Raw genomic sequence first — 21,764 nt, 5'->3', positions numbered from 1 at the left:
ATTCGATTCTGGGTTGTATGGAGGAAGTCTTAACATAGTATTGCTCTTTTCGGTTAAAATACTATTTTGTGAGTGATGTAGCTATGTTTGTTCCTTTTGATGAATTAATACTACTTGGGCCTCAACATGTCCTTGTGGAAAGAAATTTCCTTTTCTGTTAACCAGGACATTATTTTTCCCCTCGTGAAGTTAGATTCTGGAGCACGAGTCAGTTGCTTATTGTGATAAAGGGCGCTATCTATAACGTGGAAAGTATGAGGTAGAAAATTGGGTATTAATCTCTCCCTGAGCCACTTTTCATAATTTGAGAAGTTCATTTCGTTGTAATAATCTACAGTTTTCCGGCCGGATTTAAAAATTTTGTAGGCTCTTGGTACAAAACCGTCCTCCACAGCAGCATGGATGATGATAATTCTGCTTCCTTTCGAAACAGATTTCAACAGACCCTGTAGTGAATTGTCACTGTATCCGTACGATGCTGCGTGACTATTGTGAACAAGTGTCTCGTCCATATAGGCAATTGGAGAGGTAGGTGGCAGTCACGACTGTCCTCGTGTGGAGTGCACATGAGGGATTTAGGCTAGGCGGTATAAGGAATTCCTTTTGCCCCTTTTGCCCCGATTCCGATTTGTTCCTCGGAACTGTAGCGTTATTCCCCGCCTTCTTCCACCTAAGTCCGAGAGTGTGAAGAAGTTTACGAACTGTATTTAAAGGTCCCAAAATTGAAATCAAAGCCAGACAGACACCAACAATCTGGTGTCTATCAGCTCAGTTGCAGAGATTGTGGAAAGATATACATTGGAATGGCTGGCAGGACACTTGACAGAAGATATAAAGAACTCATCAGAGCATTTAAATACGGTACAAACCATTCAACATTTGCAGATCATCTAAAACAAGAACACCAAAGACCAAGCAATATTAAAAAAGATATGAATATCATAAGAATCAGTAAAGACAGACACCTCCCCCGTTTCCAAGAAAATTTCCACATACACAAAGCATTAACACAAAATAAACAGTTGCTCAACGACCAAATAAACATTATAAACCAGACTCTATGTAAAATAATTGATGAAATTCCACTAAAAAGAAAAGAGCTTTTCCATTCTATACTCCCTCCCACACTCCCACCCAACTCCCCCCCCCCCCCCCCCCCCGCCTCTTCCAATTTCATTTCACTTCTGGCTCCTGACCTTCTTCTCTAACTCACACTCCATCACACTACCATACACTCATGTCTACTCATCATGGTTTGTCCCTCCCCCAACCCAAAAAAGAAAGAAATTCCATCACTATTCTTTCCCTACTTTTACACGGTATATAAATACACAGCAACATAATTAAACAGAATGACACACACATAATAATCTAATAAAAAAAGGATTGTAGGTCAAAGACAAACTAGTGGCAAGGTCGTGTTGGCAACATTAAAAACACAAACCGCATCACATACTTAAAAATATATTTAAAAAAGAAACAGTCGTGTGCGAAAGAGTACGCTGTGAAAAACATAAGAAATGCATAGTGCTGCAGAACAACTAAAAATTAGACCACAACTGTCAGTGTCCAAAGCAGTAAAACATCAACGACGTGCTAGCAGACGACATTTCCCGATGGAAGCGAGAAATCAAGCGAAAATCACCGTAAGTACTAACCAACATATAGTTAACGAACTGTTTTTCGATCTTAAAGCAAATGAAACCGTAAATAACTTAATTACTGACTACTGATGATGCTTTACCACAATAAATCAAAACCCTGGTTAAAAAAACACGCATTTTTATATTTGCAACGAAAGAACAAAAATACCCCCAAGAAAATACTGGTTCTGCCGCGCCATGTCTTCAAAATAACGTTCAGGGCTTGAAAATTCTGGTTGATCAAAGTTTTTAAGCGCAATGTTTCCTTGTGTTATTCTATCTTGTGTAGCCCGTGGCCAATATGGTGATAAAATTATATGAAAGAATTCTGTGTAAGTTCGACAGTCTCTCGCTATAGAGATCATCCTTGTAGCTGGTTCATTTTCTAGGCATCCGCGCGTGAATTCTAATTCGTGAAAAAGTGGCCAATTAGGAGGTAATGGGAACTGAAATTGATGAAGACAAGCTTGGGGGTGAATCTCGTTCCCGAAGTTTCAAAACACCTTGAATTTTTTAACTCTCAAGTAATGTTTGTAGTCGAAATCATCAATCTTCCGTGTTTTCGATTGTTTCTTTCCGCACCATATTGGTTGTATAGTATCTTGTCTACGAGAGTAATTTTGCTCTCTGGGATAATCACCTAAAAGCCATAAATCTGCGTGTTCGTCATCATTGTCTGAATGAGAATGAACGAAATCGTTAACATTGTCACCTTTTGTAAGTTATCTTTCGTTTTTTGTGAGCTTATCACGTATCGTGTTTGCTTCTTGTTTCTGTTGCTGGTTGATTTGCATTTGTGCCTCTGTAAGTCGATTCATATCTTGGTATTGACTTGATTGCGAAAAATGAATCGGTAAAGTGTTGTTGAAATCCCTACCTGTGTCAGGTGCAAATTTGACACATTTGTGTTCAGTTCATCGACCTTTTCAGAAACAGCACATTACTGTTCTTTCTGTGTTTCCAATAGTAATTTTAGTGCTCTTATTTTTTCATCTATTTCACGAACTGTGGCATCGAGTTGTTCATTGAGCCGTTTTACTAGGGCGATTATAGCGCTCGGCACTACACTGTTTTTTGTTGCTAGCAATGCCTCTCTATCCTGAAGTCGATTTGTTTCAATATTTGACATCATCTCATCTAACCTTTTATCTGTTTCTAAATGCGTTTCGTTTTGATGCCGACGCTGTACTAGCGTCGCTGTGACGCTGTCTCAGCGTTACACAGTCTATTATCTATGTAATTTATTATAGGCTTAAAATCATTATTAATTTGAAATGACAGATTATGCATTTGTGCTGTTATCTTTTTGCAATTATTTTCTTTGACTCAGTATTTTCTTCCAGTTTCCTTTTCCTCTCTTCCTGTGACCTATTATTTTGTTCCTAAATAAATGATTTCATCTCTTCCTTTGCATTTTTGTGTGATCTTTTCATAGGTTGCAACAGTTCTACGATGTTCACGTTACTAGATACAGCATTAGTGCCAACAGAAGGTGATGCGTATACAGTTTGCACAAAAGAGATTAACTCAAAACCGAAATCTACCGCTCTTCTTCGCGTTTGTTGCAAAATTCACTGTCTTTTTGTGTCTCGTGGCACATAGATTCTTCTTGGAAACCTAAGTTTCCACTAACAATGTTCTTTTCAGACCTTTGATTTGATAATGGATTAATCGGAACCTGCTACTCAGAGCTGTTTTCAACATTATCGATCGTGTTACTAATTTGTGGTAAATCTTCGACAAAACTAATTTCGCACGATGTAGGATCTTCATTTTGAATTTCTCTCATTTCTCTCGCTCGACGGCTGGATCTATCATTGCTAGCGGTAGTGCCAGTTTGTAACAAGAATGAAAATTTTCTTATTACGCAAAAAAATTTCACTTTCTATGACACATAAATTCTCCCAAGTAATGAGTCACTACTAAAAATGTTACATAATACAATCGAAACACATAGCTTACCAATGCAATGACCTCAGTTAGAACAATTTTATCGAAAATGTCACACATACCAGCAAATTCCCCAAAATAGCACACACCATGAAATACAAATGACAATACATAAAGAAAAATACACAGAATTTTGACACTAGTATTAACCAGCAAAGCAGCGCATGCGCAAAAAATGGGAGGTGGTTATTATAGCGACGCTGTCGAGACAATACATTGATCTGAGTGCAAAATTATGACACGTTCCTAAAACGTCGCATCCTAGACAAAGAGTTCACCAAGCGTAACTTTTCTGTTTTATAATACTGTGTGTGTGTGTTTGTGTAGTGTAAAATATATGTACACGAAACTAATTACTGAAACATGTGATTACTTAAGTCCTATAGTGTGCAGTCGAATGAACAGTGGTGTTGCTTACGTCACAGTGGACATTATTCAGCATCTGAAACATACGCCAAAATAAAACCAATAAAAATTATACATGAAATGAACGACTAACTTTAAGCAGAATAATTTATCCAAACTATTTTAAAGGAAGTACACTGCTAATAAAAATTACACATTAAATGAACTACTAAATTAAGTCACAATAATTTATCCAAGTTACTTTCAGAAAATTCCACTGCTGATTTACTTAGCTAACTAGTGAAACGAAACTCAGATTACGAAAAATGTCTCACGCACCGATTTATCACACTGTTCAATGAAATGTACTTTGTATAACAAGAAAACAATTTACAAACTGAATGTAAGCTATCCAACATAATCACTGATTAACAGTGTAATGACTTTGTTCTGTAACTGTATGACTATGGCCCTGGACTATTATTGCATTCACATCGGCGCAATAAACGTTTTCTCTCGAAAGCGGAGCACGGCAAGTAGCACCGCAACAAAGCTAAATTAAAGTGGTGAGCTAAAAATGACATTCAAAACCGTGTGTATCACCACGTGCAATGCAGACGCAAGCAATATAACGTTTCTTGTGTGGGAATAATTTTGTGTGCTAATGTTCTACAAGCGATTTTTCTGAAACAATCTGATAGCAAGGAATTACTTTATAGCTTTACTTTCAAGATCGTGAACAGTATTGACCTTATACAAAATTGACTGTTATTTAACAGGTCATTATTCAAGAAATTAACATTACACTAAAGACTGACCTACCTAAAACGATCTCTACTCTTTCACAAAATGCATATGTGCTGGAGGAGATCTACCCTTGCTGTGAGCAACCTATGAGATGTGTTTCATTCAAATTTCTGGATGTACATTAATTTAACAACAAAATTGTAACTACGTGCAAGTATGCAAATCTGCCGATTTACCTTGATTCATATTTCTACACAAAATTCGTAAATACACTTATCAGCATCTTATTCAATCATTTCGAGCAAATCTGTATTCCCCATTTAGCAGCTCATTTCCAGATAAAAATTTCCTGACCATTCAGTTCTACACATGCTTCCTAACACACTTTAACCAACAATAATGTTCCCTCTGGGAGCGCCCTCAGGCAGAGACGGTGTAACAACACAACCACAGATTGCGGGTAAACATTTATTACTCTCAGATGTCTGCATATCGATATATGTTGAATTTGTTAGTGGCTTATTTGCAAATGGCGAGTAAGCAACAACAAATTCTGAAAGGTAATTCTAAACTAAATTAATTACAAAAGTATAATTTCACACTAGCACGAAAAAATAACTCAAAGATTTTGATGATGCTGAAACAGCATGAGAATGAAACAGCATGAGAGTGAATAACCTACGTGGAAGACAACATATATAACAAGTAACACGTATACAAGTGTTATTTGGTGTAGCCACTGGGTGAATGAAACCTAACATTCTTTCTATAGTTTGTCCATGTTGCAATATCCAACACAAAGGTTCATACACCACTGCTTTGTACCATATGGGGAAAATCTATAAATGCGAGAAATGTATAAACGTTATTCTGCACATGGGTAAAGCGAGTACTTCACAACACAGTTGAGCACACACAGCACTGTAAAAAGTTAATTCCTTACAAGTCTTGTTGTATATAAGCATACTAAGCAGACTCAGTGTCTATTTGTTCACACTGACAACCCACTACCATAAATGAATGTAATATTCCTTTTTGGTGAACGAATGAGAGACAGACTTAGTAAAAATATCCTGATGTTCTCAACTGACAACCCAGTCGTTTCGTGAAGAAAGTGCTGATAAATGTAATATATTTCGTACAGTCGTGAAAAACGTCATACCTTCATTTTATGACCTTGGAATTCATGGTAATATCCAAAGCATGTATGGAAAGTGCTTGTGCAGTAAGTGATAAGTCCCTCCTGGGCAGATCTCAGTGATGCATATTGTGTGTTATGAAACAAAGGACAGGAAAAGATTGCAATCCTAAATGCTGCCACTGTACAACAAGAAGTAATATGAAGAGAAGAAATAATGATAAAAGTAGGTACTGCACATGTAGTATAACTTTTCTACATATAGGAAAAGAGAACCTGGATGCTTAAAAATATGATACTCGTATAGCAAAGTACACAATTCTGTAAAAAACAAATAGATAAAAATAGAAAATACATCATTTGATAATAACATTAGAGTTATTGAAGAATAGGAAATCATGAATCACAAAATTTTGCATACTACAACAGAAAAACTAGAATCTATACCATCTCCAATATACAATCTACAAATATACAATCTACAAATCTACAAATATGCATAAGCATAGGGAACAGTTCTGGCATAAACACACAAGGGTGGGCAACATACACAAATGAGGGAATCATAAACATATTGTAGGTGTAAACATAAATACTTAATGACAAGAAATAAGAAACAAAGGTCAAATAACAGGGTATCATACATATAAAAAGGGGCTGAATGCACTTCATGGTACGGTTTGCCAAAGTCAGTCACATAGTCCATCTAGCCATAACACTGAAGATGTGTAAAGACATATAGTTAATAAATATTTCTATGGCGTACTCTCGCTACTGCTGTACAATAACAAAAATGGATAAGTAGTATAACAACATTATCTGTACAACATGATTGTGATCTGAATAGAGAATATCACTCATGCTGAAAAATTGTAAGAAAATGTAATAACACGTGTATTACAGACAAATGCGAACATATAAACTCCTGAGCTATATAAGACTAATCACTCATAATAAAATCTATACTATTATCATTGAAAACAATTACTGTAATAGAAAAATCTGGATAAGAATTAGATGATGGTGGTCAAAATATTTGTTGAGCTTTGTTACTCCTTCATTACTGTATGATCATCTTCTGTCATTTTACTGTTTCTCTTTTTTCTGTGGTACTTTGAGTTTCTTATTTTCATTCAACACGTTTCTTAAATGTGTAGACAAACAACAAGACAATTTTTATCGTAAACATATTTCTTTTTGAATGTTTTGTCTTCTGTTAAACAAATAATAACCGGTTAGTTCTACAGTAGCAAAAAACAATGAAATTCTACAATTATATGCCTTTATAAAAGGATCAAAGATAAGTAGAAATTATTATTAAAATTCATCACAAAATGCTCAGAAACCTGTTGCATAAAAAACTGTCATGTGGATGGAAAATAAAAATATTTTTCAGCAATATAACACGTCTATACACAATGAAAATATATCTCATCACGGAAATTAAGCAAAAAATATCCGAAGAAACATTTTGTAGTAAGAGAATTGTGCCATGCTAACTGGGTGGATAATTTTCGCCACATCTGCATATTACATTAGTCATCAAGAATCACTGCAATTCAAGAAGACTCATAACTGCAAGATAAACTGTTATTGGCATTGCAAGAAGGAAGATAAGAAAGCATGTATTTTCTCAAAATTCCTCAACAGCAGCTCGGCTCCGAACAGGGTCTATGAGAAAATATGTAATTGAAAAGGTACCCACAAAGATCTTATCTTTGTTGTGTGCTATTGAGAGCTTGCATACATTTAAACGCACATTCAAGTATTATGAAACTCGTCCGAAATAATCTGTTGGTGACGGCTGCTGGTGCTCTTTAAGACCTGTTGTGACATAAGTGCCATTGCCTGTCTTTCTCGTGGCCTCACCTGTACGCAGTGTGACGTCATGTACTTATGACTACTAGCGCTAAGTCGTTCCCTTTGGAAATTAGAATAATAATTAATTTTATTACATTCTAATACTTAACTGCGTAATGAATCAAATTTAGCCAGAATGCTATGGTGTTTTAATTCTAATTGATTACTCAGCGTGAACTGTTCATTTTCTTTTTTCTATCTAAATATTTCTACTTCTTCCAATCCATTCAAAATAAGGCCTTTTTTCTTTTTGATGGAGTATTTTTAAATTTTCTGAAGGGATTGTGATGACGTGCCCCAATTCGCGTAAGACTGTTGTTAATACAGATTAGGGATTATTCAAGTTACGGTGTTCTTGAAATCTTTTTTGAAATGGCCTATCGGTTTGGCCTCTGTATTTGTTGAGGCAATCATTGCATGCAATGCAGTATATACTCGCTTCATTATATTAATTTACCACAGCTTTTTCCTTATGTCCAAGTTTACTGTCTACATCTACATCTACATGATTACTCTGCTATTCACAATAAAGTGCCTGGCAGAGGGTTCAATGAACCACCTTCAGGCTCGCTCTCTACCGTTCCACTCTCGAACGGCACGCGAGAAAAACGAGCACTTAAATTTTTCTGTGCGAGCCCTGATTTCTCTTATTTTATCGTGATGATCATTTCTCCCTATGCAGGTGGGTGCCAACAGAATGTTTTAGCAGTCGGAGGAGAAAACTGATGACAGAAATTTCATGAGAAGATCCCGTCGCAACGAAAAACGCCTTTGTTTTAATGATTGCCACTCCAATTCACGTATGATGTCTGTGACACTATCTCCCCTATTTCGCGATAATACAAAACGAGCTGCCGTTCATTGTACTTTTTCGATGTCATCCATCAGTCCCACCTGATGCGGATCCCACACCACACAGTAACACTCCAGAATAGGGCGGACAAGCGTGGTGTAAGCAACCTCTTTAGCAGACCTGTTGCACCTTCTAAGTGTTCTGCCAATGAATTGCAGTCTTTGGTTTGCTCTACCCACAATATTATCTATGTAATCGTTCTAATTTAGGTTATTTGTAATTGTAAGCCCTAGGTATTTAGTCGAATTTACAGGATTCAGATTTGTGTGACTTATCGCGTAATCGAAATTTTGCTGATTTCTTTTAGTACTCATGTGAATAACTTCACACTTTTCTTTATTCAGGGTCAATTGCCACTTTTCGCACCATACAGATATCTTATCTTAATCATTTTGCAACTCATTTTGATCATCTGATGACTTTACAAGACGGTAAACGACAGCATCATCTGCAAACAACTAAGACGGCTACTCAGATTGTCTCCTATATCGTTAATATAGATCAATAGACGGCCTATAACACTACCTTGGGGTGCGCCGGATATAACTTCTGTTTTACTCGATGACTTTCCGTCTATTACTACGAACTGTGATCTTTCTGACAGGAAACCACGAGTCCAGTCGCACAACTGAGGCGATATTCCATAGGCACGCAGTCTGGTTAGACGAGGCATGTGAGGAACGGTGTCGAAAGCCTTCTGAATATCTAAAAAATATGGAATCAATTTGACATCCCCTGTCGATAGCACTTATTACTCCATGAGTATAAATATCTAGTTGTGTTTCACAAGAACGACATTTTATGAATCTGTGCTGGCTATGTGTCAACAAATCGTTTTCTTCGAGGTACTTCATAATGTTCGAATACAGTATATGTTCCAAAACCCTACTGCAAATCGACGTTAGTGATACAGGCCTGTAATTCAGCGGATTACTCCTACTTCCCTTTTTGGGTAATTGTATGACTTGAGCAATTTTCCAGTCCTTAGGTACGGATTTTTCTGTTAGCGAGTGGTTGTATATAACTGCTAAATATGGAGCTATTTTATCAGCATACTCTGAGAGGAAATGACTGGCATACAATCTGGACCAGAGGCCTTGCCCTTATTAAGTGATTTAAGTTACACCGAGGATATCTACTTCTGTGTTTCTCTTCTTGGCAGTTGTTCTTGATTTGAATTCAGGAATATTTACTTGGTCTTCTTTGGTGAAGAAGTTTCGGAAAACAGTGTTTAATAACTCTGCTTTAGTGGCACTGTCATCAGTGACTTCACCATTGTTATCGCGCAGTGAAGGTACTGGTTGCGTCTTGCCACGGGTGTGTTTTATGTATGACCAGAATCTCTTTGGGTTTTCTGCCAGATTTCGAGACAGAATTTTGTTGTGGAAATTATTACAAGCATCTAGTTTTGAAGTACGCACTATATTTCGAACTTCTGTAAAACTTTGCCAATCTTAGGGATTTTGCGTTCATTTAAATTTTGCATGCTTTTTTCGTTGCTTCTGTAACAACGATGTGACCCGTTTTGTGTACCATGGGGGATCAGTACCATCACTTCTTAATTTATGTGGTATATATCTCTCAATTGCTGTCGATACTATGTCTTTGAAAATATTCCACAACTTTTCTACACTTACATGATCAGATCAGAAGGAGTGAAGACTGTCTGTTAAAAAGGCGTTGAGAGCATTTTTATCAGCTTTTTAAAATAGATATATTTGGCGTTTCTTTCTGATGATTGTAGGTGTTACGGTATTCAGCCTAGCAGCAACTACCTTGTGGTCGCTAATCCCTGTATTCGTCACAGTACTCACTATTTGTCCAGGATTATTAGTTGCTAACAGGTCAAGTATGCTTTCGCAACCATTTACACTTCGAGTGGGCTCATGAACTAACTGTTCAAAATAACTTTCTGAGGAAGCATTCAGTACAATTTTGGATGACTTTTATGCCTGCCGCCGGCTTTAAACGCATAATTTTTCCAGCATATCGAGGGTAGATTGAAGTCACCACCGACTATAATTGTATGAGCAGGGTACTTATTTGAAATGAGACTCAAGTTTTCTTTGAATTGTTGAGCAACTATATCCTCTGAGTCGGGGGTCGGTAAAAGCATCCAATTAATAGTTTAGTCCGATTGTCAGGTATAACCTCTACCCATACTATTTCACACGAATTATCTACTTCAGTTTCGCTACTAGGAAAACTACCTCTGATAGCAATAAATACTCCACCACCAACTGTATTTGATCTATTCTTTCTGAACACTGTTAGATCGTTTGACAAAATTATTTCGGCTGAACTTATTTCCGGCTTTTGCCAGCACTCTGTACATACAACTATTGGAGCTTCAGTGCTTTCTATTAAGGCTTGGAGCTCTGGTTCTTTCCCAACACAGCTACGACAATTTACAACCACAATACCAATCGTTTCTATAACTACCTTACTGTGTTTTACCTGTCCACTTTTAGATCCGAATAAGTAAAATAAGTTGGATTGATGTTTTTAAGTCTCATGCATATGCCAGTTTTTTGGTTTATGAGACGCGTAAACCTTATTCCAGCATATGGTACTCATTCGGATTTAGGTGGTAAACTGAGGCATAAGTAAAAAGCTGTGGTAAATAAATATAATGAAGCGTGTGTATACTGCAGTACATTCAACGATTGCCCGGTAGGTCATTTTAAAAAAAGATTTCAGGAACACCTTAACTTAATTAATACCCGATCTGCATTTACAACGCACTTACGTACGCAAATCGTGATGCAGGACCACAAGCGCTTCAGAAAATTTAAAAATACTTCATAAAAAGAAAGAAAAGCCATATCTTGCATTTATTAGAAGAAGGAGAAATTTATAGATATAAAAAAGAAAATGCACAGTTCATGCTGAATAGTCAATTGCAATTAAAGCACCATAGCATTCTGGCTATCACACTGTCCACCAGCTTTTCGAGCGTCTTAACCGTTTCTGCGGGCCACATCTATTCTTCCCAACAACGCGTTGCCAAGCTGTCACACGGATAAGAAAGTGTCACCTTATGCCATCAAATACAGTAATTTGCATTGTGCCCCGACTAATCATGTTAGTAGCTTACATTTTTATTGAAAATCCAGTTTTTCTTTTTTACAAAACAAGTCTATAACTACATGATCCACCCACTAGCAATTTTTACTAAATTTATGGATCACGTCTTTGTCTCTTTACATTCACTAATGTAAAGTAGTCAGTATTCAATGAATATTTTGACTAAGAACAGTGGTTACACCTATGACCTTCTAACACTGTATTATATTTTAGATATTACCTTTATTAATTTTAACATGCACCAAGTTTAGACACTATATATCACTCTTTACCATGTAGGCTTCACCAGATGATGCGACTTTAGGCCACGAAACCGTTTGTGTATCAATAAAATAACACTTTTACCAGCTGTCAACGGAATTCTTCTTATCATCACGCCTTTCAACAGTTGCAGATGCCCAGAATATAAAATACCTTCTGATATCTCCGTATCCCAATCGCCTTTTACGAACATATCTTTCCGCATCTCATGGACTACGTGTCTTCACTGTAACTGATGAGTATTTTCTCCAACCAGCAGACCAAGTCCAGCAAGCGTTTACGAGGACAGGGTAGTCACTGGGTAATGTGCACATATGAAAGAGCTGAAATATTGAATACGACAAATACTTTCAGGAGTATCTTTCGACCAGTGACAGTAATAATGCTTCAAACACTACCAATGAAAACACGGTTCGCCTGAGACACTGAGCAGCCTAAAGGCATTCCTCTTCCTCTGTTCTGCAGAAAGTGTTGGTGTGTGTCTAACGTCAGTTTGACAGATTTTGCAGACTGCGTTATGAGTAGCCGCAAATAAGAGTGGCGTACAGACTTCAAAGACGAGGTGACGAGAGGTGGCAGATGCGGTAGGTCGCTCCAAACACAAGCCCTTGCAATACATCTCATCACCTCCGTCCACTTCGGTGCTCCGATGACGGAGACAGAAGTTTATTTTCAACGTAAGAAATATGTCTTCAGGTCGGTCCTTGTTATGCCTGTATTATTGTTCTTCACGTAAGACAGACGACTAACAACGTGTCTATTATCTGAAGCAGTAGAAACTCACAAAACACTGAATAACCGACGGTTGACCTTCTGGTCACATGTGGACTACTGATAGCTTTCTAAACTACGTTACGGCGTCGCACTATTTGAAGATTGTAGTATTTTGTGTGGGTGGATGTGTATGAACTACCAGTGCTTAACGTCAACAAAAAAAAAATCATAAAACTAATAGTACGTCCTCTTTGTGTCCGTATAACGACGGAGATAGGTTTGTGCACCATTTAATCAGGAACTGTATTCACTTTAGATGTTGTTCTAATGAAGCTGCAGATTGGAAACGGGTTATTGAGAACTTGTTTTCTTCACAACCAAGTTCGCTATCGCATCTCCTTGCAGTGGTTCTCGAACTGAAGGTAAGTGTTTCAAACCTGGGGCTGGAAGCAATTTTTATTCGGAGTATTACAAGTATTTTCCCAGGAATTTCATCTGTGGTTGTAATGTACAGTTCTTGTCCAACAGATTGTGCAACTATGTCTTGCTTTCAACTCAAGATCTCTTCGTAATGACATGTGGAATGAGGGAACGTTTCATTATTATTGGTGATTCTTCCGTTAAGTTAAGCGGCCACATTGTTGCTGTTCCCGAGAAGTTAGTTACATCCTGCCATCAGATGCGACCCGCTCCCTTCCATAATGATCCAAAATGACTCCACAGTAAACTGCTCAAAAATTCACTCTACTTATCCACACATTCACAAGAGGGCGGAAGAAGGCATAGGGGAAACCATCACGATGACTCTTGCCCAGGACAAAAATGTGAGATTCTCGCATTGCCTCCGACCCTCGTTCATAAGCATGAGTCTGCCATCAATGTATGTTCTCATGTAAATCAGCAATTATTTTATATAAATGGAAAAAAGAACAGTACCGCCTCTGCAGTGGTTCGTGTCCATTTACAGGTGGAGTGGAACCAGTACTGTGCGGAGGTATGAACAATGGCACAGCAGAAATCGGCAGTGTAGAAGAAGTTGACATAGACTACTCAAGAGGTAAGTGAATATACTGTAGTCAAATGAACAGACTCGTTTCGTTAAAGGATGGTTAATATGTTTTACTAAGTACTGAAAACAACATGTAAAATATACATTGACGGAAAAAAATCCAAACATCAAGAAGATGTTGTGCTAGGTAAACGATGGTTAATAGGCGTGTTTCTACATACCAGAGATGACGTCTACTGAAATTTTGCACCAGTCGCATAAACGTGGCGCTGGTAGGGGCACTATGAGGATACAAACCAGGTTGCCGTTAAATACAAACTGTAACGGTCGTGAGCGTTAGTTACCTTTGAGATGACGAATATGCCATTATCAACAGCTCATTGACTTACAACGAGGTCGTGTAATAGGAATAAGAGATGTTGGATGTTCCTTCGACGATACTGCAGAAAGACCTGGCAGGAATGTAGCCACTGTACGTGATAGCTGGCAGCGGTGGTCATGGGAATGTATGGTCGGAAGAAGACAGGGCTCTGGATGGCCACGTGGTCCTACCGAGAGGGAAGACCGTCATGTTCGCCATATGACTGGGGTGTATCGTACTGCATCTCTAGCAGCAGTCCGAGCAGCAATTGGCACTACACTGACACAATGAAGTGTTAAAAATCGGTTACTTCAAGGATAGCTCCGAGCCAGACGCCCTGCAGCGTGCATTTCACTGACCCCAAACCACCACCGTTCGTGACTTCAGTGGTGTCAAGAGAGAGCTCATTGTAGGGTGCAGTTGAGGTCTGTTGTGTTTTCTGATGAAAGCCGAGTCTGCCTCAGTTCCAGTTGTTGTGTACAGTTCGTACTCAACGGTAAGCAGAGCTGGGCGTCAGAGAGGTGCGAAAACTGTCGTAATAGGAAATCTTGCAGGAGCAGAAATGATGCGAACAAGTTAACACTGTAAACATATGATATACTTATCTTGTGTTTGTACGAGTATACAAAGACTCATTACAAAAAATGCAGCAGGAAACAGAGCCCATCACTCAGTGTCAACAAGAAAGAGGCTCTCTGAACTAAAGCACGAACAATGGTGTCAGATGGTTCAAATGGCTCGGAGCACTAAGCGACTTAACGTCTGAGGTCATCAGTCGCCTAGAACTTAGAACTAATTAAACCTAACTAACCTAAGGACATCACACACATCCATGCCCGAGGCAGGATTCGAACCTGCGACCGTAGCGGTCGCTCGGTTCCAGATTATAGCGCCTAGAACCGCACGGTCGCTACGGCCGACATTGGTGTCAGAGCGACTACTAGGTGATGCCTTTACATTATCATGTAGCAAAGTGTCTTGCGAGCTATCAAATAACTATGCTCCCTCAGAGTCAGAGTTGCAATATTAAAAGTTTTGGCTGGTTTCGTTGTCTAGGGCCTGGGATACGTAGTTGCCGCATTACAGGCCAAATACTGCTGAGTCTACAGTATACAACAAGGATACACACTTGAATAGAACGATCTATCACTCGGAAATTGCGAATTATGAATGTAACATATAAATTTATAAATGAAAGATTGCAATTAAATAAAATCTGCAGGTACTATCTTAACGACTTTAAATGATGAGTACGATAGTAGAAGTACTTTCGAGAATGCTGTGTATTTCTGCAAAACAATTATTGGTGTCGATTGCCCAGCAATTAAATAAAATATAAGTTGAATAAATTTATAAATGAAAGGTTGCAATTAAATAAAATCTACAGGTACTATCTTAACGACTCTAAATGATGAGTACTATAGTAGAAGTACTTTTGAGAATGCGGTAAATTTCTGTAATGCAATTATTGGTGTCGATGGTCCAGCAAATAAATAAAATATAAGTTGAATAACAGGGAAACAATAGATTCCTACTACACGTAATTAGTTATGAACAACAACATAGCTAGCAAGATATTCACTTCTAAACGTACACTACGTCTTTATTGCAGAAGCCACAGAAATCACACAAGAGCACAAGTCGGCACTCCGAAATATTTCTATCTTCCGCGACCACGATCAAATTGCTCCACTGTCCAAGTCTTTCCCGCGACGGTCGGTCCGTCGCGTCCATCGCCTCTCTCCGTGCCCTGTACCATTCTCTCCAGGACTCCTCTGTCCTCTCTGGAAACGATGCTCTTCTGCCACTTACATCTAGTCTCCCCATTCACGAGCGCTGTGACTGGCTAGAGCACTCACGCCATGTCCTCAAGCTAACGCACTTACACAAACATAATGAAACACATTCGATATACTAGTTCAAATGGTTCAAATGGCTCTGAGCACTATGGGACTTAACATCTGAGGTCATCATTCCCCTAGAACTTAGAACTACTTAAACCTAACTAACCTAAGGACATCACACACATCCATGCCCGAGGCAGGATTCGAACCTGAGACCGAAGCAGTCGCGCGGTTCCGGACTGAAGCGCTTAGAACCGCTCGGCCACCACGGCCGGCTCGAAATACTGGATTTACATTTAAGTAACTTGAAATTAAATAAATATTCCTAGAGCTGGATCATAAACACATTATTAAATACCTAAACAAATTAAATAAACAAGTATCAAAGGAATAGCAACAAAAGGTAGGCCAGTAACGTAATGTCTCTGTGCTTTCTAAAACACAGTAAATATTTAACCAATGTCTTCATGAATAGTATATATCCGATACAAACAAAGAAATAGACGAATAAATATGTTTATAAGCATGCCGCTACCGTTTTTTCGTGTAGCTGTGGAGTACTTATGGCCTGAAGCGATCGATAGTAATCGGACACTTTGACCTCCAATAACTCATGAAGTATTCAAGTTACATGCCTGTAATTTATACGAATTTAGGTTCACACTAATAGCTTTCTAAAGACATGTAGGTCGACAAAATCGGATGAAGCGTTTATACTTTGGAAATTCGTTGCTGGGTGTTTCTTGTATAATTTACCGTCAGATACTAAACTTTAAACTAATAAAGATATTGAAAATCCGATTACATCATCAGAATCGTCGTACAGATAATGGTAATGTAAATGTTTCTTTTTACGGTACCATGATTCATCTGGCTACTATTAATTTCTATACGAACTGTGAAGTGTCTGCCATTAAGGTTTCACAAAGTCCGCCATTTTTGGCACTCCTGGCGTGTCTCCCTCATCAACATAGGGTCACCATGGAATTGCCAGCCACGCGGCTGGGCCCTTCTTGCTTCGGCCAGCGTCTGGCACCACGTGGTCGGCCTGCAGAGCCCCGGCTGGCCATGCGGTCGCCCCAACTCCGAACATATAATATTTTCAGAGCGCGATGACTCGCCCGTTACCTCCCAGTCTCCAAGTGTGAGTGTGCTATGTGGCTGCCACCGGCCGTCCTATGTCAGGGCGGCAGGGTGCGCTCATGGTACGGAGCCACTGGAGGGGCATGCACCTTTGGTTCCAGCAAATCGCTCTTGTCTGCTATCGGTGTCTAACAGGAGTTTGCAGTTCTGCTGCAGACTTTTTGAGGCTCATGAGGTGATATCAGTACATAACACCAGTATTGGCCCTGTGTTGTTGAGGAAAACATGTAAGTACCTACAGCCAAATTGTCCATAGCCTAGACACATTGAACCTGCACCTGAAGTTACGATCTGGGGTGCGATTTCGTGTGACAGTAGGAGCACTCACGTGGTTATCCCACACACCCAAACTGCAAATGTGTACGTTAGTCTGGTGATTCTACCTGTTGTACTGCCGTTCATGAACAGGATGCCAGTGGGCCTCTTCCAACTGGACAACACTCACCCACATACTGCTATTGTAACCCAACATTCTCTACACAGTGTCGACATGCCTTAGCTTACTCGATCACCCGATCTGTCTCCAATTCAGCACCTATGGGAAATCTTCGGGTGACAACTCCAGCGTCATCCACAACAAGTATTAACTGTCCCTGTACTGACCGACCAAGTGCAACAGGCATGGAACTCCATCCCACAAACTGACACCCAGCACCTGTACGACACAAGGCATGCATATTTTCATGCTTACATTCAACATTCTGCTGTTTACACCAGTTATTAATGTACCAGAATTTCACAGTTGTAATGGCTTTCCTCACTCTTACATTAAGTTGTGAACTTAAATATGTTACCTAGAAAAATGTATTGCCGAAATTTTATTACTCTACATTAATTATTTCTTAGTGTTGGGATTTTATTTCCGTCAGTGGATAATCAGGTTCCCACATGTTTGAATGAGGAAACTGGAACTATGGCTGCCTTATAACTTTCACAGCAAAGACAAAGATGTATCGTTACAAAAATACGACAGTTATGGATACGTAAGCAGTGAAGATTTATGATGATCTTAATCGTTCTTTTTTAAGGATAACATCAAACAACCCATTTGAACACTTAGGCAACACTGTATTAGCAGCAAGGTGGATAAGAATCCATCCCTGGTTTAGTGATTAAGTATAAGAAACAAACTCCACCGGAACATGAGTCCACTGTTGCCTTGCTGTCCATAATGAAGTAAACTCTGCAGTCGACATGTAATTGATAAGTAGGTAAATCACGAATAAAACGGTTTTCTTTTGCAGAAAATGGTTATATTCAACCTATTCAAATGAAACATCTCCACTTGTCATTTGGATGCTAGGCCATAAAACCAGCTCAGCTGCTTTCGAATTCTCAGCTACCTTCTTATTCGAAAGTCACATAGTACTACTGCATGTATATGAATCGTTTGACTGCAATTTTCTTGTTACATTTACTATCATCAGACATGTGTTTGTACCTTACAATTATGGAGTGGAAACAACTTCCACCTATTCCTGAGGCGAGATTCCCATTCACGGCCAGCAATTGCTGCTCAGACGCCTTGGAGGTCACAGTGAGCTTCAGATGTAATTAAAGCGAAGTAAATAGGTCAGTTTATCTACAGTAGTAAAACCAATTACTCAGCGCCAACGAAAACTATGAAAGAAGCGAAAAATTAGTCATTCTTCAGTAATAGGAAGTAACTACATTGTTCCATTGGCAAGAGATATAGCCATGAGTTTATTAACACATACAGAAATTTAATATCGAGTGAAAATTGACATTTCTGTTGTAATATAGACTGTGAACTATTTGACTAGGAAAATAAACTTCTGCTTTTTGAGTACGGTGTATGAGAGTGCTACATATGATCAGTCCATCTTCGTAAACGTAAGAAGTGTATTTCTTCTCATGTCTTTTTCTTTGGTTTTAATCATTATACTCGTTTTCTAAGATTAAACACATAAAGTTTTCGTAACAGTAATGTTTAATTCCACGAATCCGATCTACATAAGAGCCCCAAAAAACATGTGCAAGTGGACGGGCAACGTCTGAAAAAGAACTCAAAGGGTCGAAAATACATTGTCTAATGTGTAAAAATATGCATAATTTGTCTTTGTGTAGTACATACTGTATTTGCAGATGAAAAAAGGTTATATCACTTACAGCACAGACCACGTCAAGTACCTGAGTAACTTGAAGAACCTTAACTGTGTAAAACATTATCGACATCAAAATGCGTCCTTTCTAAAAGACGAACGTACTCATTGACGGTAACAAGTTGCATTATTCGAGCAGTTAAACTGGTCGCAGTGTATCTGGCCTTAGATGGCTCCCTGCTTCTTCCAGTCATCTAGAAAGACGTTCATATCCAAAAACAAGGAAGGCGCTGTATCCAGAAATAGTTTAATGTTAACTAGTAAATTATAACAATGACCTAAATTTCTGTTCAAAATTAAAAAGGACAAAATTTCAGTAGTTTAAAATGATCAGAAGCCTCTTGTATAATTGTGGCCAGAGCATACCGTACCAGCGTACGTAATAAATGTATGGTATGTTTATTGCAGCGTAATGGCTACTGACATAGATTATCAAATATCGGCATCAAAATTGTCTACTGCAAATCATTATTTACCTCACAGGGAGATCTAAAGTCATGTCACACACTTGATATTGTGGTGTGAGGTCCGTTCATTCGCGGTCTCTTCCCTTCCCTTCGTTTATCTCATCACCTTACGTCTATGAACCGTGGTAGTTCGAGCTGTTGGTTAGACTGAAACGTACTAGCATGCCCGAACCCAGCACAGCGAGCACCTTCAGCATTAACGGAGTCTGAAGACTTCGACAATGTTATATCGTTGAGCCTAGGAACATAAAAAGTTAAGATTAAGTTTGTATTGTAAGGGTGTTTCACATAGATAGTGATTTCAGTATATTATGTAGTAGATAACATAAAATGTGGCCCACCGTAAATGTAACCTAGAATTATGCTCTCTCTCGCCATTACTGATAACGAAGAGGAAACATATTTGTGATAAGAACATAAATCTTGCATTGTAGGTAAGGAAGGGGAGAGTTTGATTAACGTCCCATCGACGGTGAGGTCATTAGATAACGCTTTAGCTCAATTACACATGTATTGCTGAAGGAATCAGTAGTTACCTTCTTAACGGTACCACGTTCTAGCGGCGAGTCTCTGAAAGATAGAAGCCTTTTGCCCCATGTAATGCCTCCTGCTTCTTCCTTGGCCTGCTCGTACGTAAGACGCATCGCCGACTGAACACGAATTTTGTATGGTCTCTCGGCAAACAAGTGAATGATGCCTTCCCCTGAGGTACCAGTGCACGGTGTTCTCTGATCAAACCAGCATGTAAGGCAAGCACATTGTACTAGCTAGAATAATGTTCTGAAACTATCAACTCCCACACAAGAGCTCTTTACTAATTCTAGAAAACATTCAATGCCTGTACTGTTCTACGCCATGACGTATAAAGTTGTTATTGCACCTCATGGCGGCTTCACCAAATGCAGGTTTGCGACTGTACTACAGTGGAATGGATGCGATATTTTTACTTTTAGCCGTTGTTATTCGTAACTCTTTTAATCATAAGTTTTTTCTAAATACTCTTTCATTACATTGTAGTTTCTACCAGCATGGAATTGCAAACTAGAAACAAACATTCAGATGTTGTGTCGTGCAGTATCAACGGTATCAATTGAAAGAACCTATAGCATCAAAACAGATGCAGCTCCATGGTTCAGTTTTTGAGGGAGTCAGTTTGTTACTGTCTACCCCTCTCCCCTCCCCCCTTCTCAACCACGCAATATAATCTTCTGGCACTCCACTTTTAAAATGCGACAGATGCTTAGAAATTTAATGATAATAACAATAAAATATATAAATATATATCCTAATGTCATACAGCACTAATTTGTTTACTCAGGCTTACTAGTGGCGTCAGCATAACTTCCAAAACATTGCGGTCCTGAGAAATACAGATTTTGAAAATCATTCTTTCGAAAATTTTAGAAGTACTTGTATCTCGTAAGAAAGTTACGAACTGTAATAGCAATAAACTCATCCAATTTTGACATTATAAGTTGAAGAACACAGAATCGAAGGATGCACCTACAACTATCAGTATTTCGATTAGTTGTTTCTTTTCGTCTCTCCACCTACATTCTGGATATCGCAGCTGGAACAGGCAGTCTGTGAATGAGTGCCTTTACCTGGCTGGAATCCCATTCAAGCGGCCAAACCCACAAGAAAACAGCTCAAAACTATCCTCACTTAGGTATTTTTTATAAGTGCTAAAATATCTTGCCATTTTCGAAACACTTACAATAAATGCTTCCATACTGTTTGAAATTTAGCTGAGAAATTTGGAAATCGATATATCTGAAAATACAAACACCTTTACTCAAATGTTCTTCGGGAGACAGTCATCGCTCTCACGACCCTCACATCCCCTTTTTCAATAAACACTTATAACATAATGGAACAAGAGCAAGACAAAATATTGCAAACAGAAGAAGTCAGACATCTTCTACAGATCTGAGATTAATTTAAAAGTAAATATGGTACAGTTCACGAGTAGTATTGCTGAACAGGTCCAAGAAAAATGGGTCCATTGTTCTCTCAGTGTAAACAAACCGCCCACTTGGGCTAGCCTCGTTATGTAAACAAACAGTACAATTGCGCACTGAAATTTACATCAGTGTAATTCATGATCAGTCACATTTATCTTTAGTTATATTTATGTAAGTCTAATTCATGACCAGATACTTTTAGCCTAATCTGAAACGTCTTAATTTATGACCCCCAACCTTCCTCACCCCTCTAGG

General features: G+C 38.6%; 1 protein-coding gene across 1 annotated transcript in view; it reads left to right on the top strand.

The window, feature by feature from the left end:
* LOC126299089 (glutamate receptor-interacting protein 1) overlaps nucleotides 1-21,764 on the top strand; it is a 538,481-nt gene that overhangs the window by 138,044 nt on the left and 378,673 nt on the right. The window contains exon 3 of the mRNA XM_049990762.1: nucleotides 13,566-13,655. Within this exon, the coding sequence (XP_049846719.1) occupies nucleotides 13,566-13,655 (90 nt within the window). The remainder of the gene's footprint in view (nucleotides 1-13,565; nucleotides 13,656-21,764) is intronic.

Source organism: Schistocerca gregaria, chromosome X, assembly GCF_023897955.1.
Source record: "Schistocerca gregaria isolate iqSchGreg1 chromosome X, iqSchGreg1.2, whole genome shotgun sequence".
NCBI lineage: Eukaryota > Metazoa > Arthropoda > Insecta > Orthoptera > Acrididae > Schistocerca > Schistocerca gregaria.
This window is presented reverse-complemented; position numbering and strand designations above follow the sequence as displayed.